The following is a 27,773-nucleotide window of genomic DNA, read 5'->3' on the forward strand; positions in this document are numbered from 1 at the left end:
GGGGCTGAGCGCTGATTGGCTGAAGCGCCGGCGCTCACGTGAGAGCGGGCGGAAGCGCCCCGTTGCCGGTCATGTGACCGCATGCGGAAGTGGCGCCTTGGGGCCGTCGGGGCGCGAAGCGGGGCCGGGGCTGAGCTCCCCGGGCCCCGTTACCGGTACCTGGGGGCCGGGCACCCCCCGGAGCCCCCGCGGAGCCCGGGCCACCGCCCCCGCCGGCGGTTTCCCCTCTCCAGCGCTGTTTTAAGGCCCAGGGAGCAGCGCCGGGGGGGCCGCGGCCTTATCCCGGGCTGCCCCTGCCCGTTCCTGGCCCGTGGCTTCCCGGCGGCGCCTGGTGGTTACGCGTTAGGGTAGATGGTGAAGGCAGGCGAGGTGAGCCGGGCACCCTCTCCCCCTTTACCTGCTGCAGCAGGTGGTTGGCGCCGGGGCTTAAGCCCATTCCCTGGCCCTCCGAGCACCCGAGCCAGGGTTTAAAGCCATTCCCGGCCCCTTTGAGCACCAGCACCAGGGCCTAAACCCCTTCCCTGGCCCTTCGAGCACCAGGGCCTGGGGCTTAAACCCCTTCCTTGGCCCTTCGAGCACCAGGGCCTGGGTTTAAACCTGTTCCGTGGTCCTTCGAGCACCGGGGCTGGGGGTTAAACCCCTTCCTGGGCCCTTTGAGCACTGGGCCAGGGCTTAAGCCCGTTCCCAGGCCCTTTGAGCACCGGGGCTGGGGGTTAAACCCCCTCCCTGCCCCTTGGAGGGGTGCCCCTGCCCGTGATGGGGCTGTGAGTTGCCATCGGCTGCTGCTGCCCAGCTCCGGGCGCTGGCAGGGAGATCATATCCCCTCTGTGGGTCCCCAGGGAGCGGCAGCATGGCAGCGATGGGGCCGTGGTCCCCCCCAGAGCCCCGCGGTCCCAGCCCCGGGTGGCTCCCCCTGCTCTGCCTCGGCTTCCCTGGCACGCAGCCGGTCCGGACACCGGAGCCGCGTGGGACGCCTCCGTCTGTCTGTCCCTCCCACAGACAACCTGCACGCTGAGCGACCGAACCAGTTCTGCAGCTGCCCCTGGGTTGTTTCATATGGGTCACGTTTGTTTTCTCGATTCTAAGCGCCGTAAGAAACGGCGTCAAAGGCCTTTTGGGAAAAAAACGCTGCTTCTACCCCCACCCGTAAGGTCTTCCAACTCCTTTCCCCGCTGGCATCGCTAAAACCAGGCGCTACGTTGCCTCTTTCCAGGTCTCTGGCATCTCCTCCGTCTTCCGTGAATCCTCAGGGATGCTTTTTCCAGCCAAGCACCCTCTCCTCCCTCCGGCCAAAGCCCAGAACCCCCGCGCTCCCCTCCGGCAGCCCCGGGACACCGGAGCGCGTGGCGCCGGTCACGCACGCCCGCGTCATTGCCCTCCTGCCTGGTGAGTCTTGAAGTGTTGCGCATTCAGCTGTTGCTTATCAGAAAAAGGCACCGGGGGCCCTTTTTTACAAAGGAAAAAGAAAAAATAACTGACAAACCCAGGGTTATCGCTCTGCCTCGGCGGGTTTCGGACCAGCGGGGATCGCTGATAATGGATTGTATTGATCCAAGCCGGGAAGGGATCGCGTCTTATCAGCGCTGCACGTACCGGCAGCTGGAAAATGCCCCGTAAGTGCCAGTTTGGGCTCTAATCTTTCAAATAACTCCGGTGGAGCAGAGTCCAGGCCATCTCACGTATTAATTACCAGAGCATGTCCGATGCTCGAACCAAACGGCCTTTTAATTGAGCCTCCTGGGTCGATAATGTGCCCTGGGCAGCGCGTAACCCACCTTTCCCCCCGAGCCCAACGCAGCCGCTCGCCACGGGGACAAGGCTCCACATCAAAGCGTTCAGCTGTCCTCTTAACCCCCCTTAACTCAGCGGTTTTTTATAATTACTTAATAAACGATAAGGATGAAGCAGATGCGGTTGTTTTCGGAAGACTTTGAATTGTCTGCCGAGCTCCCCTCGGGGAACTCTGCACCGCTGGATCAGCGCGGGTGCTGCGGGCGGAGGAGAGAGGGAGGGGAGCCGGCGGGGAAGGGTGGGGACACCTGGTATATAGGGAGCGGGACGCTGAGCGGGCGGTCTGCTCCCAGAAACCGCCGAGAGAGAAGCGGTGACGCTATGCCCAAGAAATACACCCTCAAGCAGAGCTCGCCCAGCTGCGAATTGAGTGAGTACGGCAAACGCCGACCCCGGCAAGCTTGCCATCCCTGCAGGGCCGTCTTGCTGATGGGAGGCATCACCCTCATCCCAAAATACCCTGGGATTTGGGGAATAATGTACATTTTCCAGCTTCAGGCCCAAAGCTGTTGGTAAACCACCTTCTGCGAGGTTTCTCGCACCTGTAGGCACTTTTCGCGAGGCCGGGCGGCATGCCGGCACGGAGCGGGGGCCGCAGTCGCCTTCCCGTGTGGGAGCGACGCTGCGGTTTGGTTTTAATCTTCCTCGCCAATGCCCACGCTGTCAGGTCAGAGGTAAGGTTAAATCCGCAGCCCCCCTTTCCCGGATTTCTCCTCTTATTTTTCCAGGATTCGGTCATTTCAGCAGCATCCCGTCATTTTTTTTTTGTGTTTAAACAATAAGGAACGTGGGTTGCAAAAGCTTCGCGTTTGGGAAAAGCAAGGAGCTGCCTTCCCCACTGCCGGCAGCTTTGCTCGGCCAAGGGCTCTGGTTTTTATCGAGTGGCTTCTCCCGTGCAGGTCGGGGTGGCCTGCTCCGTTAGCCCAGATCCCCACGCACTCTCCCGTCTGTTCGCGGTCAGGCCGTGCTTCCAAACGAGCGCTCTCGGTGATCTACCGAAATTAAAAGGTCGGGATGGTGGAGATAAGAGCATGGAGCGCTGGCGTGCCGCTGGAAGCGATACCGTGCTGCTCCCAGGCTGGCAGGTTTCTTGTGTGTCTCACCGATTAAATCTGTTGTTTTAGTTCTCAGGAAGGGGTTGCTTAAGAAAAATTATCCTAAGTTTTCGAGGGAATGTGCAGAGTAAGAGGAATTCTGTGAGAGAGGAGCATTTCTCTCTGGAAAAAAAGACAGAAAACCAAACAAAAGCCAAATCAAGACGCTTCCCCCCCCAAATACGGAGTATTCTTTGTGAGGTACAGCTGCATTCGGAAATAATTAACACGTAACTGTGTCTGCAGCCATTTGCCGGCAGCCAAAAATCTAGAAATTTGGGTTTCTGGCATGAAAAGCACTGCGGAGGTTGGCAAGGTGCTGGCAGAGCCGGCTGGCTCCTGACGGATCCGCGTTTTGGGGCGGAATAAGCCACTGTGGGAGAAATCTCGGAGCAGGATCAGGTCCCGGGCCTGGGCTGGGGGTCGAGGAGGGGACCGCTGTGTCCCCACGCACCAGGGCTCCGTGTCCCCCCACACCGCTGCCTGCACCGGCGCCCTGTCCCCAGCACCGGGGCCTGGTGTCCCCTGCACCGTGACCAGTGTCCCCGGTCGCGCCAAGCCGCGTCACGGGGCGGGACGAACCGAGCAGGGCTGAGCTGGCGGCGGCAGCAGCGTGGGCCTCAGCCGGGGCATGAGGCGGCAGCGGGGCCCGGGGCGGCCGGGGGCGGCCAAGGCGGTGAGCGGCGGGAGCTGGGCGTACCCCGGGGGCTGCGGCATGGCGGGGGGATCCCCCCCGGGTGAGCCTGGGGGGTCCCCTGGGGGTGTGTGTGTGGGGGGGGGGTCCCTTGGGTGATCCCTGAGTGTGCTGGGGGGGGGGGGGGGGGGGAATCCGCCCTCGGGTGATTGCTGGGGGATCCCCCCCATTGAGTGATCCCTGGGGGGTCCCTTGCATGTGCTGGGGGGGATCTCCCCCCCCTTGAGTGATCCCTGCGGGATCCCAGGGTGTTCTGGGGGATGATCCCCCCTCGGTTGATCCCTGGGCGGGTCCCTTGCATGTGCTGGGGTGGGGGATCCTCCCCCCCACTGATCCCTGGGGGATCCCCTGGGTGTGCTGCGGGATCCCCGGGTCACTTTTGCCATGGAGCCACTGGGCGCTGCCCCCCACCCCTCGCTGGGGCTCAGGGACCCCCAGGCTCCCGGGGCGCTCGGTGACCTTGGGGTGTCCCCTGGCCCCGGGGGCTCTCCGAGCCTCTCCCCACCCCACTGAAACCGCTGCCGGCCGGCCAGCGCCGGGGCCGGGGCCGGGATCAGACGCCCCCGAGCCTCATCCTGAGCCTCATCCTCTGCCTTCCTCCCCGAGGGCTGGGTCGCATCAATCCCCCGGCGCTGTGCCCTCCCCTCGGGGTTCGGGATGAAGCCGGCCCGGGTCACCCCAGCTTCCTCCCTCACGCATCCGAGGGCTCGACGCTGTTTGTATCCGAACTTCGCAGCGGGGCTTGGGGGTGCGAGGAGGGAGCGGCTCTCAAAGCCTTGCCTCGCTCAGCAGCCGCCCCTGCAGCTCTGCCTGCCCGGGCTGAGCCATCCAGGACACGCGTTTCGCGTCCGCTTATCGCCGCAGAGCCACAGTCGAGCGTCCCCGCCGTCCAAACTGCGCCGCCTGCCTCGGGTTCTTGCGGTGGGGAGGACGAGGCCGGCCGGTGGCGATGGCTCCCGGTGCGGTTCTGCCGGCTGTCCGATGCCGGACCGAGCTCGGCGAAGGTCAGCATGACCCTGGCAGGGATTCGCATACTCAGCCTCACCCTCCGGAGCTGCAGTCCCCGACCAAAGTCCAGGCGTGACTGCAAGCCAGAGGTTTCCTCAGAGGAGGGGTGATCTCTCCTGCAGTGAGCGCAGCTCGTTAAACGGGCCGGGGGAACCCTCAAACGAGCTCTTGGGCGCAGGACTTGGTTGGGAGAGCGGGACGCTGCGGTCGGCGATGAGATAACGGCTCCGTGTTCGATGCGGGACGAGGCTTGGGGCATCCAGGGCGATACGACGACCCTCAGCCCCGCCGCCCCACCCCGTGGGGTGCTCCCAGGGCTCAGCCTCACTGCTCACCCCTTTTTTCCCCACTTTACAGCACTTCTTAACCAAAGTTTTCAGTCTCAGGTGCTGCCTCGTGTTTTCTGAGGGCGTTTTTAATCCCCGAGCCTCATGGCTGCTGCTAGAATAGAGCTTTTCCATCAGTTTGATTTATTGCGTGCTGTGAAAATACTTGAAGTCTCAGGCGTGCATCAGCCCCCCCCTTTCCACGCTTACAAAAAGCAGAGGGGAGCAACGGGGAGCTGCTGCAGGGGCTGGCTCCTTGGGATCGAGCAGGCTGGGGAGGAGAGCTGCTCCCTGCTTCCAGAGGGTTGTTTCCCAGGTGTTTTTCTCCTTCCGTAGAAATAAATACATCGCGCTCTGTCTTTCTAGGAGGGGACATGGGGGTGAGCAGGGTGGGCTCGTCCCCCCGCGCCCCAGCTCGCTGCCCTCCCGCATCCAGGGCATCTCCCGGCTCAAGTGCATGGTCCGGGGTGAACAATTAGGGAACGAGCTCGTCCGTCCCGTTTAGGAGTCAGCCAGGTGACCCGCCTCGGCGCAACCCTCAGCGATGGCAGCGAAGCCAATGTCACAGCCGGCTTTTATCACCTCTGGCCATCAGCAGGAGCATGGGCGAGAGAGCGAGGAGGAATCCCACAGGGACAAACCCAGGCTGCTGCCGCCCTGGGGTGATTTTCCGCCTGGTCCGCATGGAGGAAAAGCTTTTCCAGGGCTGGGACCTGGCGATGCTGGTGCCGGTAGAGCGACGTGGGCGTCGGGAAAGCAGGTGAGGGGCTGACCCGGTTGTGTGGGCAAGGAGTTGGGACGGTGAGTGGTTAACCGGGTTGTCTGCTCCGGTTTTGGTAGGTTTGTTGTGCTCAGGGCTGCCCTGTGTGATTTGTAGAACGTGAGCTGGAAGGAATGGAGTGGGGTTTTCAGTGTGACCACGTCAAGGGCTGCCCGGAGGTACCTGCGTACGAACAAAACACCGTGCTAACGAGACATCGGCCCTAAAACCGCTCTAAAAGAGTTAACGATCGCAGCGTGGCCCGCAGGAACCGGCCGAGTTCAAAGCCTGACATCAAATGCAGAAATCTCAATGGCAGGAACCACTCCCAGCGTGGGACAAGACTCTAACAAACCCCCGTGTCTCCAGGTTGAGGATGAGCAAGCAGCCGTCGGCTCCTCGCCTTTCCCCTTGTCGGCTTTGCTGCCTTTCTCACTGTCAAGACGAAAGGACCCGTTGGACCGAGGCTTTCATCGGGGAAAAGGGAGGGTGTAGAGGGAAGAAGGATCCGTCGTTCGCTCAGCGAGTAGCGAAGGCCTAGACAACGGCGCTAGTGTCTTCGCTCTTTTGATTAGAGCAACCTCATGACATTCTGCTCTTGGCTTTTTGTCTTATTCCAAGCAATATTCCTCCTGGGAAGGCGGCGGCCTTGCCCGAGTGTGAATAAGGTGTATAAAGTCAAACCCAGCTGTGGTTACGGTGAGTGTTTTACTTCCAGGAGGCAGAATGTGGCCCGGCGAGCCCATGCCTGGTGTTGAGGAATTGCTTGAGGTTACGGGTAGGAGGAGCGATAAATCCCAACCTCTTTTATCTGCAATTTCTTTATCCTCTAATTTCATCGGCGCTGAGAGCGGCAGCAGGGTGTCACCAGAGCCGTTCCTTTGGAAAAGCACCCAGGCGCGGAGTCAGAACGGGCAGAAAACATCCCTCGGGTGCGTTTTCAGTGTCTTTCTCGTGACAGTGGTGTCACAGGCGAGAACCACAGGTGAATGAATAACACCAGTGGCGTCCCCAGGGCTCCGTACTGGGACCAGTCCCGTTTCACGTCGTTACCAACGATAAAGGGGATCCGGGCACCCCGGGTCGCTGGGCCCGGGTTTAACAAGGCTCAGGGCCGGGTCCTGTGCTCGGGGCACAACAACCCCAGGCAGCGCCGCAGGCACGGGGAAGAGCGGCGGCGAAACAGAAACGGCCCCGGGGGGGTGGTGGAGAGCGGGTGGGTGGGAGCCAGCAGGGTGCCCGGGTGGCCAAGAGGGCCAGCGGCATCCTGGCTTGTATCAGGACCAGTGTGGCCAGGAGGAGCAGGGCAGGGATCGTCCCCCTGTGCTGGGCACTGGCGAGGCCGCCCCTCGAATCCCGCGCTCGGTGCTGGGCCCCCGGCCACAAGAAGGACACGGAGGGGCTGGAGCGTGGCCAGGGCAGGGCAGCGAGGCTGGGGCAGGGGCTGGAGCCCGAGGGTGGTGAGGGGCGGCTGGGGGAGCTGGGGGTGCTCAGCCTGGAGAGGAGGAGGCTGAGGGGAGCCCTCATCGCTCCCCCAACACCCGAAAGGAGGCCGGAGCCAGGCGGGGTCGGGCTCCTCTCCCCAGGAACAAGCGCTGGGACGAGAGGGAAGGGCCTGGAGCTGCGCCAGGGCAGGTTTGGGTTGGGTACGGGGAGAAATCTCCTCCCCCAAAGGGCTGTCAGGCCCTGGCCCAGGCTGCCCGGGGCAGGGGCTGCGTCCCCATCCCTGGGGGGATTTCAAAGCCGGGGAGATGTGGTGCTTGGGGACATGGTTTAGTGGTGGCCTTGGCAGCGCTGGGTTAGCGGTTGGACTTGATGATCTTAAAGGTCTTTTCCAACCTAAACGATTCCGTGATTCTGTGACCGCTCTCCGGTTCCCAGCAAGGCTGGAAGCGTGCCAAATATTCCCATCTGCCTGCAGCCGGTGGCTGCTCTTATTGGAGCTCCGTGGGAGAAGGATCTGCGGGCAGCGTTTCCAAGCCGGCACGCGTGGGAAAGCGTTCCCTTGCGCCGGGCTGTGAATGAGCCCATCACGAGCTCGGCAGCTGCCGGCGGTGATAGGGGAACCAATTTCGCTCCCGCCCAAGCCGGGACATGTTTTGCAAGGAGATATTTAGGTCAGTCCCACACCGTAACGAGTGTTCGCCATGTGATCTTCTTCCTCTTCGCCTTTATTAATGGAGTGAGTGTTTCGTGGGACTTGCTGCCAGGGTAAGCACTGTTCCTCCTGAAGGAATTGGATTTTGGGGAAAAGGTGGCTTATTGCTAAACTTTAGCGCTTTTTTTTGTAATGGAAGCCTTTAGGGCTGTGCTTGCAAAGGAGCCTGTAAAGAAAGAAAATAGCCTAAGTGTGTGCAAAGATAAAAGCTTTGCTCCAGCCTTGAGGTCGGCCCCGTCCAAACAGGGCATCAGAGGTCTTGGGCAGAGGCATGGAGGCTGGAGAGGCGGCCCCGTCCTCTCCGTGGGCCGAGGTGGCCGGAGAGATTTACTCACCGTTACGTACAAGCGCGTAGCGATTTGGTGGCATTTCAAACCTGGTTTCTGCTCCGCGGGAGAGGCAGAGCTGGCCGGCGTGCAGCTGCAGGGGCGGCAGCCAAAAAAGCGAGAGGGGAAATCTCGCGGTTTGGTGAAACCTCAATGCCTCGGTCCGCACCGGCACGGGTGAATTCTCCTACGTGCTCGTCCCGAGCAAACGCTGGGCGTTATTTGGCGGAATAAGCGAAGTCCTTCCTCGAGCGCTGCGCCTTGGCGGGCGCGGGCGGCGAGTCGGGCAGAGTTCAGAGCTCCCGGGGCACGGAGCGTGCTTTATTCACCCTGTTGGCCTAGAGTCAACGCTTTAAAATCTCGAGGATATTTGAATAGATAAATAACAATTGTAGCCCTGCCTACAAGAAACGGTATCGCCCCAGCCCTGCGTGAAGCAACCCTCTCGGGATTATTTTAGCGCGCCCAGCTTGGTTACAGACCGCCTTCGGAGCTGGTTATGGAACGGGGAATTAATGTTTGAAAACTTAAATTTGGTTCGAATCACTTAAAATGAATTCCTGGCTAATGTTTTCCTTTTATGTCTTCACTGAACCAATATTGCCTTGCTGTAAGGAAATTTCCTGTTAATATACAACGGGCTTTCAGGGAGATTAAGTGCTTTACATACCAAACGTATATACTGTTGGTATTTTGGCTTGTCCTTGAGAGGCTGGGGGGGTGTTCAGTCTTTTAAAGCCTGGAGGACGCCGGCTTCACCCAAAGTCCCGTACCAGGTCCTGGTTCCTTTCTGCGTGGTTGGATTTAAAAATATACTGTGATGAAAGAGTTACATCGTGCCCTTAAAAGAAACTTCAGATGCCCTGTGAAGGGTGGGGTATAGATGTAATAACCGTGCCTGGAAGGGGAGGGATGGTATGTCATTTTTACACATAAAGGAAATTCCACTCTTGTTTCCTTAGCTGGAGTTTCACAACAGGCACCGTCCTGAGCCTGGCTGCTTGCAAACCCTTCTGTCGTCTTGCTTTGCCCGGTCATTCCACTCACCCCTTCTTCGTGTTGTTGCAACAGGAGTTTCCAAGCAGGTCCGGGGAAAAAAACCTCCTTTCCCGGCCCTGCGAGGTTCTTCAAAGCTGGAAAAGGGCCGGGGAAGTGGATCTGTCCCTGCCAGGAGCTGTCGGTTGGGTCGGCTTTCTTGTAGGTTTTTATTCTCCTCTGTGACAGGTTTTTTTCCCCCCTCTCCTTTGCAGCCAACGTGGCCAATCTGAACCAGTTTCCAGGCCACGGGAAGGGTTCCACCATGGGGAACTCCGACGTGGACCAGAAGGCGTCCTACGGTAAGGCTCACTTTGTGGCACAGCAGGTTTGCTCTCATCCATCGACCTTTAATTTAACTAATTCCTTCATCCTGCAAAAACCACCCCAGGGATTCGGTGTGCCCGTTTACTGCCCCGTACACTCGATTATTGTAGCGAACACAAACCCTCAGGCTTTTGAGGTGACCCCGCCAGGAGATTTGCAGTTGCCCGGGCTCCCTCGGCCTCGCTTAACGTGATGAACAAGCCCATCTTGCGCAGCCCCATCTCTCACCTGCCCGCGCACACGCAGGTAGCTCTAAATCCTTTATGTAAACTCTGCCGGCAGGGCAGGCAGCCCCGGGAGGTATTTGGGAGGCAGGGAAAAAGGAGGAGCAATCGACTTCGGTTTGCTCTGATGATGCAATAGGAAAGTTGGTAAAAGAGCTGGCCAGGGTTTGTAGTCCTCTTACAAAGGCCGGGCGCTCGGGACGCACACTGCACAATGCCACGTAGGGAGAGCAAAAGTGAGTATTGGCTCGATTCGGGAGAAGGGGCTTTTTGCCGAAGGTGGGCAGGGGAGGAATCGGGTGGTATCGCAAGTCGTAACACGTAATCTGGGGGACTGTGCGTTTTCATCGCTGGAGCAACCCCGCACGCCTTCCTCACCGGTTCAGTTTAGAAACTGTCCTGAAAATTCATCGGGGCTGGCTCTCCCACCTGCCCCTCGTGGCTTAGGAGAAGGGAAAACGGTCAGGCAGTCTCCTGACTGTCACTTGCTTCCGAACAAGTGCTGCATTGTGCGATGCCTGGATAGGAACGGGATTCCGCGTAGGAACGGGATTCCGCATAGGAACGGGATTCCGCATAGGAACAGGGTTCCGCAGGGTGGCAGGGTCCTTTCAGATGGCAGATCGCAGACGGATCTGTTCAGCCGGGAGAGTTCGGGGTAACGCTCTCCGTAATGGTGCAAAAATAGCCGTGGGTTTCTCTTGGATCGGGCTTGTTGGGTCCCGGTTAATCATTACGGTAGTGCGGCGGGGCTGTCATTACATCGCACAGTGCCCCGTGACGGCTTTTTTTTTCAATTAATCTGAGTAAATAAGCTGCCGGCTAGCTGGCCTTCTCTCACCATGTGGGAGAGGGAGCGTTCAGGCAAGGCAGCGTGGGCTCCTAGGGTGGATTCGCAGCAGTACGGATTATTTTCGTTTGATTGTCTCTGAATAGCCCGATTAGCATTAGCTGTGAGGGCAGGACGTTCTCCTTTTGCTCTGCCTGTGGGTCTTGCCAGGCCCCTGCTGGGTTTTTCTGTGTTTCCAGGGTTCCTGACTCACTCCTTCCTTTCCTGCTTCTCTCTCCCCCCTCCAGAAGATGGCTCCGGGGAGAACGGGGAGGTCGTCAGCACCATCTCCAGCAGCATGAACCCACTGCAGCCACCGGACGCCTCCTCGGAGGAGCCTTTTACCACCTACTTCGACAGCAAGATCCCGATTCCCGACGATGAAACGGTGAGTGCGGCTGGGCCCCTCCTCCGCTCGCTCCGATAGGAAAATCCCATCGGAAAAAAAATCTGCAAGCGCTTGATATCCACGTGAATCATTCCCTTGGGCGCTGATTCCCCTTCTTGCCCGGGCTGGGGAGGGTAGCCAGGCTGCTGGATGGGGATCTGGGGGAGAAGAGGGAACGGGATCTCCCGTGCCTGCTGCGGAGTTAATGATTCATCCCGCAGGATTTGTCTCCTGCAAAGCTCCCAGCAGGAACATCTTCCAAAGAGCGGAGAAATGTCTCGTTTGTAGCCCCAGGGGAGGGGGACCTTGGTTCTTTGTCCCCTTATCAAGGAGAGCGCTTTGCTGGCCTTTGTCACAGCATTGGCCCCGTCGCAGGGGGGTGTAGGCGCCCTCTTTGCTTTTGATTAAGCGGCAAGGCAGGATTTTCGGCTGCAGGAGCAGGAGGATTCACCTCCCAGCCGAGAGCCTGTCCTTGGCTGTCCCAGAGTCTGGTCCTAAACTCTTTAGATTAGGACCAGAGGTTGCTGGAGAGTTTAGGACTGGATTAAAGAACAGACTGATCTTAGGAGCCCCGCTTTCTCTTGTGGCAGTGAGGAAATGAAAATCAAACCCTGGCTGTCTCTTGTCATTTTTAATTATTTATTCATATACATATATATTACTATGTTATTATATATTTATTATTATTTAGCTGGGGTGGTTCGCGGGTTGACACGTCCCCTGCGTTAGGAGGGGGCTCCACTGCAGGGCTGACGTCCAATGTCTCGATCCTCTCTCCCCTTCGATAGCACTCGTGCTTCAGCTTCCGCAAGCTCTGGGCTTTCACGGGGCCGGGCTTTCTGATGAGCATTGCCTACCTGGATCCGGGCAACATCGAGTCGGATTTACAGTCTGGGGCTGTCGCGGGATTTAAGGTCAGTACAGAAACCTACAGATTAAGGGCTGTAAGTTGTGCAACCCATGTACCCATCCGCATTTTAGGGCAGGAGCACCAATAGGGCTGCTGTTGCTGCTGAGCTGAAAACAACCCAGAGAATCATAGAATCACGGAATCGCTTCGGTTGGAAAGGACCCTGAAGATCATCGAGTCCAACCGCTAACCCAGCGCTGCCAAGGCCACCACTAAACCATGTCCCCAAGCACCACATCTCCCCGGCTTTGAAATCCCCCCAGGGATGGGGACGCAGCCCCTGCCCCGGGCAGCCTGGGCCAGGGCCTGACAGCCCTTTGGGGGAGGAGATTTCTCCCCGTACCCAACCCAAACCTGCCCTGGCGCAGCTCCAGGCCCTTCCCTCTCGTCCCAGCGCTTGTTCCTGGGGAGAGGAGCCCGACCCCGCCTGGCTCCGGCCTCCTTTCGGGTGTTGGGGGAGCGATGAGGGCTCCCCTCAGCCTCCTCCTCTCCAGGCCGAGCACCCCCAGCTCCCCCAGCCGCCCCTCACCACCCTCGGGCTCCAGCCCCTGCCCCAGCCTCGCTGCCCTGCCCTGGCCACGCTCCAGCCCCTCCGTGTCCTTCTTGTGGCCGGGGGCCCAGCACCGAGCGCGGGATTCGAGGGGCGGCCTCGCCAGTGCCCAGCACAGGGGGACGATCCCTGCCCTGGTCCTGCTGGCCACACTGGTCCTGATACAAGCCAGGATGCCGCTGGCCCTCTTGGCCACCCGAGCACCCTGCTGGCTCCCACCCACCCGCTCTCCACCACCCCCAGGGCCTTTTCCATTTCCCAGCCGCTCCTCCCCACGCCTGCGGCGCTGCCTGGGGTTGTTGTGCCCCGAGCGCAGGACCCGGCCCTGAGCCTTGTTAAACCCGGGCCCAGCGACCCGGCCTGGCCAGGCCCCTCTGCGGAGCCTCCCTGCCCCCGGCAGATCCACGCTCCCGCCCAGCCTGGGCTCCTCTTTAAACTTAGGGGGCACGGATCCCCTCATTGATAACGATATTAAACAGAACTGGTCCCAGTACGGAGCCCTGGGGAACACCAGTTGTGACCGGCCGAAGGTGGGGAGAGTGAGGCGCTCTCATGTGCCCTCTCCAGCAGTGGCTCCTGGCTTTATACGCATGTGGATCCTTCCAGTGCCAGCCCCGGGCACATAAAACCACCTCCGAATGTCAATAACGTGTATTTTAAAAGGCCTGTGACTCCTAAAGGCACATGCGGGGCGCAGGCGTCCTAGGGCACCCGGGACCTCGTTCATGGCTGTCGTTTCTTGCTGCCCCGGCGCACCCACTCCCGCCTTTGTGTCTCCCTCAGCTGCTCTGGGTCCTGATGCTGGCGACGATCATCGGGCTGCTCCTGCAGCGGCTGGCGGCGAGGCTGGGGGTGGTGACGGGGCTGCACCTCGCCGAAGTCTGCAACCGGCAGTACCAGAAGGTGGGTGAGCTCCTCGGCGGGACGGAGAGGCTCTTCGGCTGGGCCCACAGCCCGCGGCCGTGTCGCGCTCTCACCGGGGCTGGCTCACGAGGAGTCGCTGCTGCCCGTTGAGTGCCCAATCCTCCGCAGGAGAAACTCTTTTGGTTGCTAAAATACATTTTCATCATCACATCTTGCTTTACTGTCCGAGAAGCTGGGGGGTTAAGTTGATTTCTTCTCGCGGTTGGAAGAAAGGCAGATTGAGAGGAAGGTTTTAATTGTAGCCCTAATGCAGCACCAGCGAAGGGCTCGTTAAGAACCTGGGCTGTCAGGAGAGCAGCGGGGGACGCTTCGGGTCCCGTTGGTGTCTTCCCCGTCTTGGAAAGCAGCAGGAGGGAGGTGGGGTGAATGTCCTGGCATTTGCCAGTGAATTGCAAGACAGAGTCAGGAATAAAGCCCCGGATTTCAGCTTTTCTGTTGGGACTGCCGCCTCCCGAAGCTGAAATAAGCTCAAGGAATCATGAGGAGAGAAATGGCCGTTCAGAACAAGACGGCTCCGTGGCTGTTAAATTTCCCTGCTTAAGAAATCTCGGCGGCTTGTGTAAGAAAGGGCTCTGCGTCGCGTTCAGCTGCGGATGAGTGAGGCTGTCCTTCGGGAAAGGGCTGGGGGGAAGCGGGCGATGACCCCAACTCTGTGCAGTTTGGTGTTTCTCATCCAACACCTGAGACTTTGTCATTGGGCTGACTATGAGAAATACCTTCCGATGCTGAGTCCCGGCGCCTCGGTACACGGAAACGTCCAATTTCACTCTCGCAATGAGCGCAATGTATTGAGGCGAGTAATTTAGATTATATAAGTGACCCGGGAGCCGCCTCCTCCGGCGATTGCCACAGGTAACCTGGATTTTGGCTCCGGACCAGCCATTAAGTGGCAATCGTCAACGTGTTTTCCACACCGCGGCCGTAGCGAGGCAGGGAAAAGAGGCCATTCCTGAGTGCTCAATCGCCCCAACCCCGTGCTCATCTCGGAAACGAAAGGGAGAAGAAATTTTCCCTCTTTTCAACGGTTTGGGCTATTTCTTTGTCTCCAGGTTCCGCGGATTATCCTGTGGCTGATGGTGGAACTCGCTATCATCGGATCCGATATGCAAGAAGTCATTGGCTCGGCGATTGCTATTAACCTCCTGTCCGTGGGGAAGTGAGTTGGGGTTGTCGTCAGAGGGCGGCAGGAAATGAGTGCTCCCCTCCACGGTTAAGAAAGTGACTCTCTGCCTGCCAAAAAAGACTCATTTATTTCCTATAAATCTTCTGAAATAAGCTCTTTATAGAGGGTGATTCATCTAAATTGTTCGAGCTCTCTTAGATGACTCAGCCTTTGGTGCCTGTTTCGGGGTTTTTTGGCTGTGAGGAGAACTGCGGGTTCTGGCTTTTAGTTTAGCTGGAACTGATAGGTGCCAAAATTGGGCTGCAGCTTTCCTGGCAAATTTTATATTCCTCATAAAGGACGACCAGAAAGATCTCCTCTTCGGCCAGGAAGGTTGGAAACGCCAACATAACAGAAAGCTACAATTTTGTACCAAGGAGCTATTAAAGTCTCGCTCGCTCCTGACATTCCCGGTGTGGACACGGGATTTGCTCCCGGGATTCGGGCAGAGAGCTCTTATCTGAGCTGTTTGTGCAGAAAACAAACCTACGGTCCCTTGCCCTGGGCAGCCAAGCGTCCTGTCAGCCTGCAAACAAACCCTCGGGCAACGCGGTTCCATCCCCAAACAAGCGCCCCAAATAAAAGGAGATTTTGGACTCTGAAGTAGCGCTGCGGCAGGCGGACGAGGTCAAAGTGTTTTGTAAGCTGATGTCTGCTCTTGCCGCTCTCTCGCAGGATCCCGCTGTGGGGCGGCGTGCTCATCACCATCGCTGACACCTTCATGTTTCTCTTCCTGGACAAATATGGTAATTTCTCCTTCTGAATTCCGGAAACTAAATCTGAGATTCAGCTTTTCTCAATTTGCTGATGGTCCTTTTTCTTCTCACAGGCTTGCGAAAACTGGAAGCGTTCTTTGGTTTTCTGATTACCATCATGGCTCTTACGTTTGGATACGAGGTACCTTGGCCATCTCTCTCCGCGTTTCCACCGAAGCTGGGTGGCGACACGTTCCCTCTCCCCCCGCCACTCCTCCTGTGCCCAACCGGCACCAAAACAGGGGTGCGGACGCTTAAAATTAAGGACGTTTGAAGCTGGGTCTGTGTTTCCGATGCGTGGCCGTCAGCAGGCTCATGCCCTGGCCCGCAGCGCGGGCTGTATTGAACGCCGCCGCTCCGACGGGGAGCCGGGCACGCGCCGTTCAGCGCAGCGTCCCCGGTTTTAGTAACCACCAGACGATTGCGCATTGTGGTTTTGCTTTTTACCAAAGCGGCCACGTTTTGGCTTTCAAGTGTCTTCAAATGTGCAGCTGCGCGACTTGCGTCGCGCTACAAATACCCCTGTTTCTTTTGTCTCCGTGCCCAGTATATCACGGTAAAACCCAACCAGGAGAAGCTGCTGAAAGGGCTGTTCATCCCCTACTGCCAGAACTGCGGCACGCCCCAGCTGGAGCAAGCCGTGGGAATCGTGGGCGCCGTTATCATGCCGCACAACATGTACCTGCACTCCGCCTTGGTCAAGGTAAGCGGCTGCGCGCCGGGAGGCCCGAAACGCTCCAGCAGTTGCGGCCTCGGGGAGCGGGGACGCAGCAAACCCCGCTGGAGGAGGCTGGCGGGCTCCCTGGCATGGGAAACGCCGTGAGAGCTTTGGGACACGTGTCCTTCACGTGCGGATGTGGGACCAGAAGCGGTCTCTTGGCTAGCGCAGCCATGCTGGCAAAAGCAGCCACTTTTTTGTTCTGCAAATGTTGGGGTTTTGCTTTTTCGTCCCTCCGGCCTGCTCTCTTCCCGCCCAGTGACCCGTGTCCCACTGTCAAACAGCGTGTAATTACAGATATAAGTATGTAATTACAGATATAAGTAATATAATAGCAAATTCCTGTTTCTCAAGCCCGCTGTTGTCACCGTCTCCCTTTCAGTCCCGGCAAGTGAACCGTGCAAACAAGAAGGAAGTACGAGAAGCTAATAAGTATTTCTTCATCGAGTCCTGCATCGCTCTCTTTGTCTCCTTCATCATTAACATCTTTGTCGTGACCGTCTTCGCTGAGGCCTTCTTTGAAAAGACGAACGCGGATGTGGTGAGTTGGGGCTGGGATTTGGCTGGGGACCGGCCGACAGCGAACCGCGGGGCCGGTAGAGCAGTGACGGGGACGGTGCGAGCAGAGGGGCGGCTCTGAGCCTTACCAGTGCCCCGGCTCAAGCAGACCCCCTATATTCTGTGCGTAAAAGGGGGGAAAAAGGACCAGGGGTGCTGATTATTTCCGTAATTAAACCAGTCTGAGGAGGCACCCAGCACCTTGGGACCTCCAGCACCCGCTGCTCCTCGCGTGCAGCCTTTTCTGCTCGTCCTCGCTTCTCTCTCGCTGAGCGAACCCAACCTCCCGCCCCTTCGTGCCGTTGCAGAACAACGTCTGCATGAACAGCAGCAGCCCGCACTCCTCGCTCTTCCCAAACAACAACCAGACGCTGGAAGTGGACATCTACAAAGGGGTGAGTGACCCGCAGGGCGCGACGGCCTCCTCTCCGCCAGCCCGGACGCCTCGTCTGGTAGCGGCGGCTGCTTTTGGGTAAACAGGGAGCGTTGAAGGCCGGGACCTGTAAGAGAATTGCCGAAAACAGAGGTGGGGGAGACCCCTGGGGTCCTTGAGCCCAGCCCTTTGCCCAAGCGAAATTATCGCTTTGCTAATCCTGCGGCATCTGTCCTGACCCCAGAGACTCCCTGCTATCAGTTCCCCTCTTTTATTAGCTTGGCCGTGGCAAAGTTTTTCCTTGCCTCCATCCTGACCCTGCTTTGTTAAACTGGAGCCTCGTCTGCTGCCGACACGGGGAATGCTTTTCCCTCTCCTACAAACGGATTATTCCTTCTCGTTCAACTCGACGCCCGTGGTTAATCTGGGCACAAGGGAATTCGCCTGCTCTTTCTCGTTCCCGCTCTCAGATGCGGGCCTGAACTGACGTGAGACTGCCAATCTCTGTTCCAGGGCGTCGTTCTGGGGTGTTACTTCGGCCCCGCTGCTCTCTATATCTGGGCAATCGGGATCCTCGCTGCCGGCCAGAGCTCAACGATGACGGGGACGTACTCGGGGCAGTTCGTCATGGAGGTAATTAGCACTCTTAGCCGCTGCCTGCGTCCCCGCTCTCTCTGCACCCGAGCCTTCAGCGCTCGTGTTGATGATTCCCCTTCCTTGGACGCGCAGCTCTTGCTGGAAGCTCCGTAAAACTCCCTGCCCTGCCTTTCAAACAAATCAGCTTGTAACCCTGCCCCGAGCCCCCTTCTTCCTGCTGCGCTTGAAGCCTCCTGGCTCTTTTCACCCAGCAGCTGCTCTGGTTTTTTCCGCAGGGTTTCCTGAACCTGCGGTGGTCCCGTTTTGCCCGGGTGCTGCTGACCCGCTCCATCGCCATCACCCCCACCCTCTTCGTCGCCATCTTCCAGGACGTCGAACACCTGACCGGCATGAACGACTTCTTAAATGTTCTTATGAGCCTCCAGGTGAGCGGCAGTGCCCGGTTTGGGGGTCGGGTCTCCAAAAAAAACATTTAGCACTGAATATTTCAGCTTCTGGTGCCTATGGGTTTGTGGGAGCAGCTGAGCAGAGCGAGTTACTGTCAGGAGGTGTTGGATCTGCTGTGGGGAGGCGGAGGGGATCAGCCAGGGCCTAAAATTGCTTCCTTCTTCCAGCCAGGGGAAGTCCCTTTGACTCACGTTACGATAGCTTTGGGGAAATGCTGTCGGATACGAGCAAACCGTGGACGTTTGTCCGTGCTCAGATAATCAGAACAATTTCCACTCTTTATTCTTCTGTATTTTCTTGCTTATTCCAGCTTCCGTTCGCTTTGATCCCCGTCCTGACGTTCACCAGCCTGCCCAGCGTCATGAATGATTTCGCCAACGGATTGTAAGTACGACGGGAATCGCCTCCCCTTGCGTTGCTCGCCCCGGGCGCGCGTTTCGTTCCTCTCCTCGCCTCCTGACCTGGAGCATCTCCTCCGAACGCAAGAGCGGCCCCTCTGCCTCACCCCGCTTTGCTCTGATTTTGCTCGCAGGTTCTGGCGGATCGCTGGTGGCCTGCTGATCCTCCTCATCTGTAGCATTAACATGTACTTCGTGGTGACTTACGTCATGTCCCTGAACCACATGGCTTTGTACGTCGGGGCTGGGATTCTCAGCGTGATCTACCTGTCCTTTGTGGCCTATTTGGTAAGTCCGGTTCAAGCTGGGCCTCCCTCTCGGCAGGATAAGCCGATGGATTCATTTTCTCACCGTTACATTAATATCGTCGCGTTTTGCAGGCATTAAAGTCGGCCGCAGGGTCAGAACAGATGGGGAAGTTGAGGCTTTCGCGGCCAGATTTGCTTAGGAATCTGTCCTGTGCTGCGCCTGCTCGCCCACACAACGTTTCCCCGGCTTTTTGACCATCTCTTTAGCAATTCACCAGTCGGCTGTTCCCAAAAAGGCCTTGATTTAATACCGCAGCAGGCGAAAGGTCGGCAGAGACTTTGGAAGGACGCACAGTTCCTCTGTGCGTGTCTTGTCTGCTGCCAGAGGTGTAAAATCAGAGCACGATCAGGGAATCACAGAAGGGTTTGGGCTGGCAGGGCCCTTTCCAGGCCATCCCGTCCGTCCCCCTGCCATGGGCAGGGACATCCACAACCAGATCAGGGTGCTCACAGCCCCCTCCAGCCTGGCCTTGAAGGTTTCCAGGGATGGGGCATCTCCCACCTCTCTGGGCAACCCCTGCCAGTGTCTCACCACCCTCAGCGTAACAAATTTCTTCCTTATATCCAGTCTGAATCTCCCCTCCTTTAGTTTAAAACCATCACCCCTCGTCCTAGCGCTACAGGCCCTGCTAAAAAGCCTGTCCCCATCTTTCTTCTCAGCCCCCTTTAAGCACTGCAAGGCCGCAACGAGGCCTCCCCGCAGCCTCCTCCTCTCCAGGCTGAACCCCCCCAGCTCTCAGCCTGTCCCCACAGCAGAGCTGTGCCACCCTCGGATCGTCTCCGTGGCCTCCTCTGGCCCCGCTCCCACAGCTCCCTGTCCTTCCCGTGCTGAGGACCCCCGAGCTGGAGGCAGGGCTCCAGGGGGGTCTCCCCAGAGCGGAGCAGAGGGGCAGAATCCCCCCATCGCCCCGCTGCCCACGCTGTGGGGGACGCAGCCCAGGAGACGCTTGGCTTTCTGGGCTGTGAGCACACATCGCCGGCTCATGGCCAGCTTCTCATCCATCAGCACCCCCGAGTCCCTCTCCTCAGGGCTGCTCTCCACCCCTCCATCCCCCAGCCTGTGCTGACACCGGGGGTTGCCCCCACCCAGGTGCGGGACCCTGCCCTTGGCCTTGTTGAACCCCATGAGGTGGGCAGGGCCCCCCGCTCAGCCCGTCACGGTCCCTCCGGATGGATCCCTCCCCTCCAGGGTGCCAACCACCCTGCTCAGCTCGGTGTCATCCCGAAACGTGCCGCGGGCGCACTCGATCCCCCTGTCCATCACAGAGATGTTCGATCATACTGGTCCCAGTGCGGACCCTGAGGGACCCCGCTCAGCACCGCTCTCCACCCGGACATTGAGCCGTTGACCGCAGCTCTTTGAGTGCCACCGTCCGTCCAATTCCCTACCCACCAAGTGATCCACCCATCAGATCATAGAATCACGGAATCGTTTAGGCTGGAAAAGACCTTTAAGATCATCGAGTCCAGCTGCTAACCCAGCGCTGCCAAGGCCACCACTAAACCATGTCCCCAAGCACCACATCTCCCCGGCTTTGAAATCCCCCCAGGGATGGGGACGCAGCCCCTGCCCCGGGCAGCCTGGGCCAGGGCCTGACAGCCCTTTGGGGGAGGAGATTTCTCCCCGTACCCAACCCAAACCTGCCCTGGCGCAGCTCCAGGCCATTCCCTCTCGTCCCAGCGCTTGTTCCTGGGGAGAGGAGCCCGACCCCGCCTGGCTCCGGCCTCCTTTCGGGTGTTGGGGGAGCGATCGAGATCCATCAGTGCTGCCTGTCAGCGCTCATTTACCTCTAACCCCCACCCGCGTTGCCTCAAATGACGATTTATCTACCATCAAGCGGGCGATAACACTTAAACAAGCAGAGTTTGGGTCTCTGGAATATTCCGCAGCGTTCCTAATCACCGGCGCCTTCTTTAATTGCAGAGCTGGCTGTGTCTGATTGCCCTGGGAGTCTCCGTCCTGGCCTGCGGGACAACGGTAAGCGTCACCAGGACACTGCTGACGGAAGAGTCGCCTTCCCACCCCGCTAAGTAGAGGCAGTGTCCGTACACAGCGAGTAGCCATCAGAGCCAGTGCGTTTCTATGGTTTACTGTGTGAACGTAGACAAACGTATGTGCGGTTTGCACAAGGGATACGCGTGGTAAAACAAAAATAACAATAATCGGATGTACATATTGGGAAACGCGTTGCTGCTGAAATACTCAAAAGTCGGACGTTCTCTTTGCTGACCACCTCTCATCCCGCCTGTAGCGGTACGTCGGTTGTGCAATACGGGAGCTGCCGGTTTTCCAGGCGCCGCCGCGTTCCGCAGCGCGGAGGGAAGCCCGGCGTGCCGAGCCCGGCGCCTCTCCCCGCCCGACCTCTCCTCCCGCCTCTACGTTTGCGCATTCAAACCGGCAGACTCTCTCCTCCCTTAGCCATTTAATCCCTGTAGCAGAAACACTGAAGCTCCAGGTAATCGCTGCTCCTGCGCCGAACTTGGAGAATCTAGAAAAATAAGCTAGGAAATACAAAACGCACCCTTTGGGCCGTGTTTGAAGGCTGCTCCTGCCGCTGACGCTTTGGCAAAGCGCGAGGCGGTGACACTACGTCCCGAGTCTACCTCTGCGCTCAGATGGCGGCTGCCGTTCCCCATCTGACCGGATTTGATGTTTTTTTCACTTGAAAAATAACTCGGAGCGGGGCCGGACGCGACGTGCGGCTTCCCCGAGGGCGGAATGCCGTAAGGACACCTCAGCGTTCCTATCGTCATTGAGGTTTTGGGTTTTTTTTTTAACTCGCCTGGCGTGTGACTTTGGTGGTCAGCAAAGGAAACGAGTTTTCATGTTTATGGTTATTTATGGTTTCGTGAGTTTATTCCCTCTGTGTGTGATTAATGGAAACGTAGTTGGGAAAAATCCCTGGTTTATGGCTCAAAATTGTCGCATGGCAGAGGATGCCGATAGCCTTCTCCGGGCGGGCCGTCGCTGTAACGCAACCTCAGGATTTTATTTGCCGATCCTGCTTGGCCCCGCTTTAAATTCACTACAAACCCTTTCTCCTTGCCCTCCTCGTTAGCATTTAATGAGTTTCAGTTCCCTTTTCGGGAGAAGCCTTCACCTGGAAGGCGACCTAAGTCTGATGTAGCAAATTCCGATAGAGAGACCGGTACGTTTTGCTTCTGCGATTAGGAAAGGTCGTTTCTCCCGGCGGCGGATGAATTTCGAGGTCGCATCCCGCGTGGCGGGGTGGTTTTAGATGCCTTGAGCACGAAACTCGGGTGTCGGAAGCCGCAAACCAGGGGTTTCTTTAGCGAGGTTTCCCTTCTCTGGCCGGCTGGAAGCCGGGGCCGGCTGGCGCGGTTAAGGGCCGACTGGCACGGTTAAGGGCCGGCGCCACGAAGGGGTTTTTGGGTACCAAAATGCTTTTGGGAATCTGAAAGACCGAGTACGGGTGGTTCGGTGGGTCGCAAACAACTTCTGCTTGTAGATATCCCTGCTGACTCAGAACCGAGCCCGGCAGCGAGGGCTCAGGACCGGGCTCGGGACCGGGCTCAGGACCTGGCTCAGCTCATGCTGGCGCTTTGCAACCTTCCCCCTCCGCAGCAGCGAACGCGGTTTTCTCCCTGCCCGGGCAATGGTTTATTTTGGAGAGTTTGGTCAGGAGAGCCCAGGGCTCCGGCCCTCATCGCTCACGTGTTTTTCTTGGGAAATCATCGCCTCCGTCGGCGTTTCTCGTGTGCCCTCTAGTCCCGGGCGAGGAATTGCTCTCTGAAATAAACCCCCGCGGCGTTCAAAGCCCGGGAGAGAGACGATCCGCGGGCGGCGCGGTTCGGGTTGAAGCGGGATGGCTTCTCGCTCGCTGGCGTGGAGCTCGTCGGCCGGCGGGCGGGAGGGGAGCGGCGCGGGCAGGGGCGGCGCGCTCCCCTCCTGAGCTCTCGGTAGTGTTTTAGCCGTCGCTGCCCGAGTTTTGGGGGAATTTCGTGATGCCAGGGACGCGTTTCGTAGACGCAGGTGACACAACTCAAAGCATGGCAAGAAAACTCCATTTTAATTACGGGCAGGATCGTTTACGCTGTTCCTACCCTTTGCCAAACCAGCCGAACTTGCCTTGTCCCCCGCCTCGAACTGAGCAAGCATTAAAACACAACGTATTTCTAGGTTTCAAACTATTAATTCAAAAATTCCAGCGGGATTTAACCCCTGTATTGTAACGCCAGTCGGTTTTATATCTATTTCCACGAACAAAAAGCTGGCGTGCGCGTTGTAGGTGGGAGCTGGCGGGGGTCGTTGGACCGGAGGCGCGTCGGTGGCCGAGGGGCTCTGTAATCCCGCTGTATCGACCCCTCCGATTTTCCTGTATTCGGGATTTTTGCTCTGTAAGGCGTCAGAGATCCTCCCGGCTGCTCTGCTGAAATAAGGGCTTTAAAACGGTCGCTCTGCGGCGGAGCCTCTGGATCCAGTTCTCATTCTTGGCTTCTGCTCCTCGTGAAATTGATTTTATTTTTTTTTTCCCCCCGTATCTGCCTTTGAAGCAGTTTGTACAAACCACCTTTTCCATTAAAAGACAGATACTTTTTCAACTTGGCTTCTTGGGTCTTTTTTTTTAGGGGGGGTTGCTCTGAATTTTGTTTGCAGCCGAGCCCAGGCTGGGCGGGAGCATGGACCTGCCGGGGGCAGGGAGGCTCCGCAGAGGGGCCTGGCCAGGCCGGGTCGCTGGGCCCGGGTTTAACAAGGCTCAGGGCCGGGTCCTGCGCTCGGGGCACAACAACCCCAGGCAGCGCCGCAGGCGTGGGGAGGAGCGGCTGGGAAATGGAAAAGGCCCTGGGGGTGGTGGAGAGCGGGTGGGTGGGAGCCGGCAGGGTGCCCGGGTGGCCAAGAGGGCCAGCGGCATCTTGGCTTGTATCAGGACCAGTGTGGCCAGCAGGCCTGGGGCAGGGATCGTCCCCCTGTGCTGGGCACTGGCGAGGCTGCCCTCGAATCCCGCGCTCGGTGCTGGGCCCCCGGCCACAAGAAGGACACGGAGGGGCTGGAGCGTGGCCAGGGCAGGGCAGCGAGGCTGGGGCAGGGGCTGGAGCCCGAGGGTGGTGAGGGGCGGCTGGGGGAGCTGGGGGTGCTCGGCCTGGAGAGGAGGAGGCTGAGGGGAGCCCTCATCGCTCCCCCAACACCCGAAAGGAGGCCGGAGCCAGGCGGGGTCGGGCTCCTCTCCCCAGGAACAAGCGCTGGGACGAGAGGGAAGGGCCTGGAGCTGCGCCAGGGCAGGTTTGGGTTGGGTACGGGGAGAAATCTCCTCCCCCAAAGGGCTGTCAGGCCCTGGCCCAGGCTGCCCGGGGCAGGGGCTGCGTCCCCATCCCTGGGGGGATTTCAAAGCCGGGGAGATGTGGTGCTTGGGGACATGGTTTAGTGGTGGCCTTGGCAGCGCTGGGTTAGCGGTTGGACCTGATGGTCTTAAAGGCCTTTTCCAACCTAAACGCTTCCGTGATTCCATGATTCCCTGAACCGCTAGTGATACCTGGCTGGAAAGGAGACCCCCAACAGCTCCGACATCCACAGACCCCGCTGGCAGGACGAGTTCCCGGAGGGGTGCACGGTGCCGTGCCGGTGCCGTCCCCATCCCCGCGGGATCCAGACCCTCCGGCCTCTCTCCTGTTTGCTCCTGGCTTCCCCGCGATCCCGCAGCAGCAGGTCCGCTGTGCCCGCGGGAGCCGGGGATCGGCTCACCCTGAGCCGCGCCGTCCCTTCCCCGCCGTCGTTGCTTTGGTGGGATCCAGGACGCGGCGCACGCATCCCTCCCGGCTCTTACGTTAGCGGCTTTTCCGCCCCTGGCGACGCGTTGCTCCTGCCTGCCCCTCGGCCAAACTACCAGCTTAAAATAAAATATATTTTATCGGTTTTTATGCTCCCCGGAGCCTTTCATTGAGCTGCAGCTAAGCCCGAGTGTCGGTACCGGCCGGTTCAGTTAAAGCGGCGCTCAGCCGGACTAACCCGGTGGGTTCGTGGGCCGGGAGGTCGGAGGGACGAGCGAATTCTCTCACGCGGTCTAAAAATCTTGCGGGGGAAGAGGCCGGCAGCGGCAGAAGCTGCCGCCTCGCTGCGTCCCCCGCTCCGGCCTCCGACGCCGGCTCCGGCGGCTGGAAATCGGCGTCGCTCCGAGCGCCGCGATCTTCCCTTCCCACCCCGGCGAGCCTCCCGCTCCCGTGGGAAGCAGCCAGGCGCTGCCAGCGCCTCGCGTCTCTCCCTCGGGGTATTCGAGTCTTATTTTATGAATTTGTAAGCACGGGGAGAGCGAGAGCCCGTCGGGGTTCATTTCTGCCCGGGAAGCCTCGCTCTGTTAAACCCTCGCGCCCGCCGCCTTGATTCGCGACAGCCGAGGGACGGAGGGACGTCCTCGGGTCACCGTCACCCCCGGGAGGGGGCGGACGACCACCCCGCAACCGGCCATTAATTAATTAACCGAGCTGTGTAATCAGCGCTCCTGAAGGCTCCTCTCCACCCAAAATGGAATTCAAATCGAGAAGGAAATGAATTTAAACGGCAGGGATGCTCTGCGGCGGAGAGCGGCTGTTCCGGAGCATCGCCGCCGGCAGATCCCTTCCAGCGCAGCGCTTCACCGATAAATAGAAGGTCGCGCCGCGTCGCGTTCCGGCTGCTTAATGAGCCCTAATTAACGAGGGCGTGGCGCAAGGCGGCGCCGGTCGGCGCGGCAGCAGAGCGGCGGCTTCGGCCGAGCGCGGCGGCGCGTTCCCCTCGGTGATTCCAGCCGTGCTCCCTGCAGGTTAATTAAGCGCCCGTGATTACCCAGCGCCGGTAACGGCCTGGCCAAGTCTCAGGAGAGCTCAAATACTGATTTCTTTCGCCGTCGCCTGGGAAAGTCGCCTTAACGCCGCTTCGGGTCGACGGCCTAAGAACGGAAACCCGAGGACGCCCAAACCTTTGGGTTCTGCAGGTGGAAAGGCGCCGGGGAGCGGGACGGGATCGCAGGAGCCGCCCGCGGCGCCCCCGGAGCTGCCGGCCTCCCCCCGGCCGGGCCCAGCCTCGCCGGGGACGCAGGGACGCGCCTGGGCGGGGGATGGCGGCTCCTCTCCGTCCCCCTCCTCACCGCTGGCGCTCACGGCCTTTGGTTTTAATCAAAAAAACTCTAAAGCTGAGCTTAAACCAACGCGCGAGTCTCTGGTTGGGGCATCTTGTTCTTGTCGGGCTTTGTTAAACCGGGCCCAACTCGGGATTCGTTAAACCCTGCTCAACTCGGGCTTCGTTAAACCCGGCCCAACTCAGGCTTTGTTAAACCCTGCTCAACTTGGGATTTGTTAAACCCTGCTTGGGCATTGTTAAACCCTGCTGAGCTTGGGCTTTGTTAAACCCTGCTCGACTTGGGTTTTGTTAAACCTTGCTCAACTCGGGCTTTGCTAAACCGGGCTCAACTTGGGCTTCATTAAACCAGTTTCAACTCGGGCTTTGTTAAACCCCTGCTCAACTCAGGCTTTGTTAAACCCTGTCCAACTTGGGCATCGTTAAACCCTGTCCAACGTGGGCTTCATTAAACCCTGCTCAACTCAGGTTTTGTTAAACACCGCTCAAATTCAGCTTTGTTTAACCCTGCTCAACTCGGGCTTCATTAAACCCTGCTCAACTCGGGCTTCGTTAAACCCTGCTTGGGCATTGTTAAACCCTGCTTGACTTGGGCTTTGTTAAACCTTGCTCAACTCGGGCTTTGTTAAACCGGGCTCAACTCGGGCTTCATTAAACCCTGCCCAACTCAGGCTGTTCCCAGCTCTAACTCCTGTCCTTCGCCTCTTCCAGCGCCACCTGGGATTCGCCGCTCGCCCCGAACTCTTCCTCCTCAACAACGTCGACGCAGACGCGCCCATCGCCAGATGATTCCGGCCGCCGCGGTCGTAAGGATAGAACCGGTTTTAACAGAAACCCTTCTCGTGCCGCAGAAAACTCCCCTCCGTCGCTCGAGCTTAGCACAGACCCGGGCTCACGGCTGGGGATTGCGAGCGGAGCCGGGGATTTCTCCCGGGGAGGACGGCGGGATCGGCCCGGCCCGGGAGCGGCGAGCGGAGCCGGCGCCTGGCACCGGCCGCGGGGGAAGATCCCCGCTCCGACCCACGACATCGCCGGCCGGGGGGGGCTTTGCTTTTAGGTACCTCAAACGCTTTTTCCCCTTTTTTTTTTTTCCCCAAATAGTTGCTCTGATCGGGGAAGGGAGTCGTCGATATTTCCCGGATTTCAATTCACGTTCCTCCTGCCTGGTCGGTAGCACCGGCGCGACGCCGATCCACTTTTCCCTAATTAGGGGAAAATTCCAAGCTTGGAAGCGGGAGCTGGGGCAGCGGTTCGTTACCGGCCGTTTTATAGAGGGGCGCGCTTGGAACTCGGAGGAACGAGAGAAATGGCGGCGGGACGGCGCCGAGCAGCTGGGGTTCGGCGGGGGATCCCCCGTCCCTCCCGGCGCCCGCTCCCGCCCCGGCGTCCGAGCTCCGCGGGAGGGTCCCCCCTCGGGACGGCGGCTGCTTCTCCCTGCCGCCGGCGCTTTTCCCAGCCTGGAGCCGAGCCGGGGCCGGGATCTACCTCCGCGCTTTCAGAAGTCCAAGTCAAAAGCCGAATTTGGCTGCCGGGCTCCGTCCCGCCGCTCGACGGCAGGCAGGGGTCGCGGGACGCAGACGTTTTCCCGGCGTTTCAAGAAGTTTTGGGTGCTGCCGGGCTCCTCCCGGAGCCCGAACCCGGCCTCAGCCGGAGCTCGAGGTCCAGCGGCGACGCGATTTTTATCCGCTTGGCTCGGGCTGATGTGGTCGGAGCCCCAGGCGGAGGCGGGTTTAGATGTCAAATCTTGCCTTAATTAAATCGGGTTTAATTAAATCTTTTCCCCAATGAAGCCGCCTTCGTTTCCATGCCCTCGGCACCAACTTCACCCAAAGCACCGGCTGCGCCGCAGCTCGCGAAGAATACGACGGAGGGCCGGGCTTTTCCAGTAAAAAATTCGATTTAACCTTTTCTCTTCAGCTTTCGGCCCGTTTTAGAAATAAACCCGACGTTCCCGGTCCCTTTTCCAAGAGGAATTCCTTATATTCCCAGTTTTTCCATACTCCTGTTGCCCCGTCGGCACTCGCTAGCGTAGCCGCTGGAGTGA

General features: G+C 59.0%; 1 protein-coding gene across 9 annotated transcripts; it reads left to right on the forward strand.

Moving 5' to 3' along the window:
* Window positions 1-63: 63 nt before the first annotated feature.
* Window positions 64-27,518, forward strand: SLC11A2 (solute carrier family 11 member 2). 9 transcript variants are annotated; one of them, XM_087771520.1, is made up of 18 exons: window positions 64-369; window positions 1,214-1,386; window positions 9,408-9,494; window positions 10,821-10,960; window positions 11,749-11,874; window positions 13,204-13,323; window positions 14,394-14,500; window positions 15,182-15,252; window positions 15,336-15,403; window positions 15,809-15,964; window positions 16,362-16,520; window positions 16,846-16,932; window positions 17,424-17,543; window positions 17,783-17,932; window positions 18,265-18,338; window positions 18,487-18,640; window positions 20,585-20,638; window positions 26,441-27,518. In XM_087771520.1, the coding sequence occupies exons 3-18, from the start codon at window positions 9,458-9,460 to the stop codon at window positions 26,516-26,518; spliced, it is 1,701 nt and encodes a 566-aa protein (XP_087627646.1). In that variant the 5' UTR covers window positions 64-369; window positions 1,214-1,386; window positions 9,408-9,457; the 3' UTR covers window positions 26,519-27,518. The 9 variants fall into 9 exon arrangements, with proteins under 9 accessions (XP_087627646.1, XP_087627649.1, XP_009470688.1 ...); XM_087771523.1 differs by having other exon boundaries at window positions 10,824-10,960; XM_009472413.2 differs by lacking the exons at window positions 64-369; window positions 1,214-1,386 and adding an exon at window positions 2,098-2,161.
* The last annotated feature ends 255 nt before the right edge of the window (window positions 27,519-27,773 follow it).

This window comes from Nipponia nippon, unplaced genomic scaffold (assembly GCF_047370975.1).
Source record: "Nipponia nippon isolate SJK-2023a ecotype South Korea unplaced genomic scaffold, ASM4737097v1 scaffold_35, whole genome shotgun sequence".
Lineage (NCBI taxonomy): Eukaryota > Metazoa > Chordata > Aves > Pelecaniformes > Threskiornithidae > Nipponia > Nipponia nippon.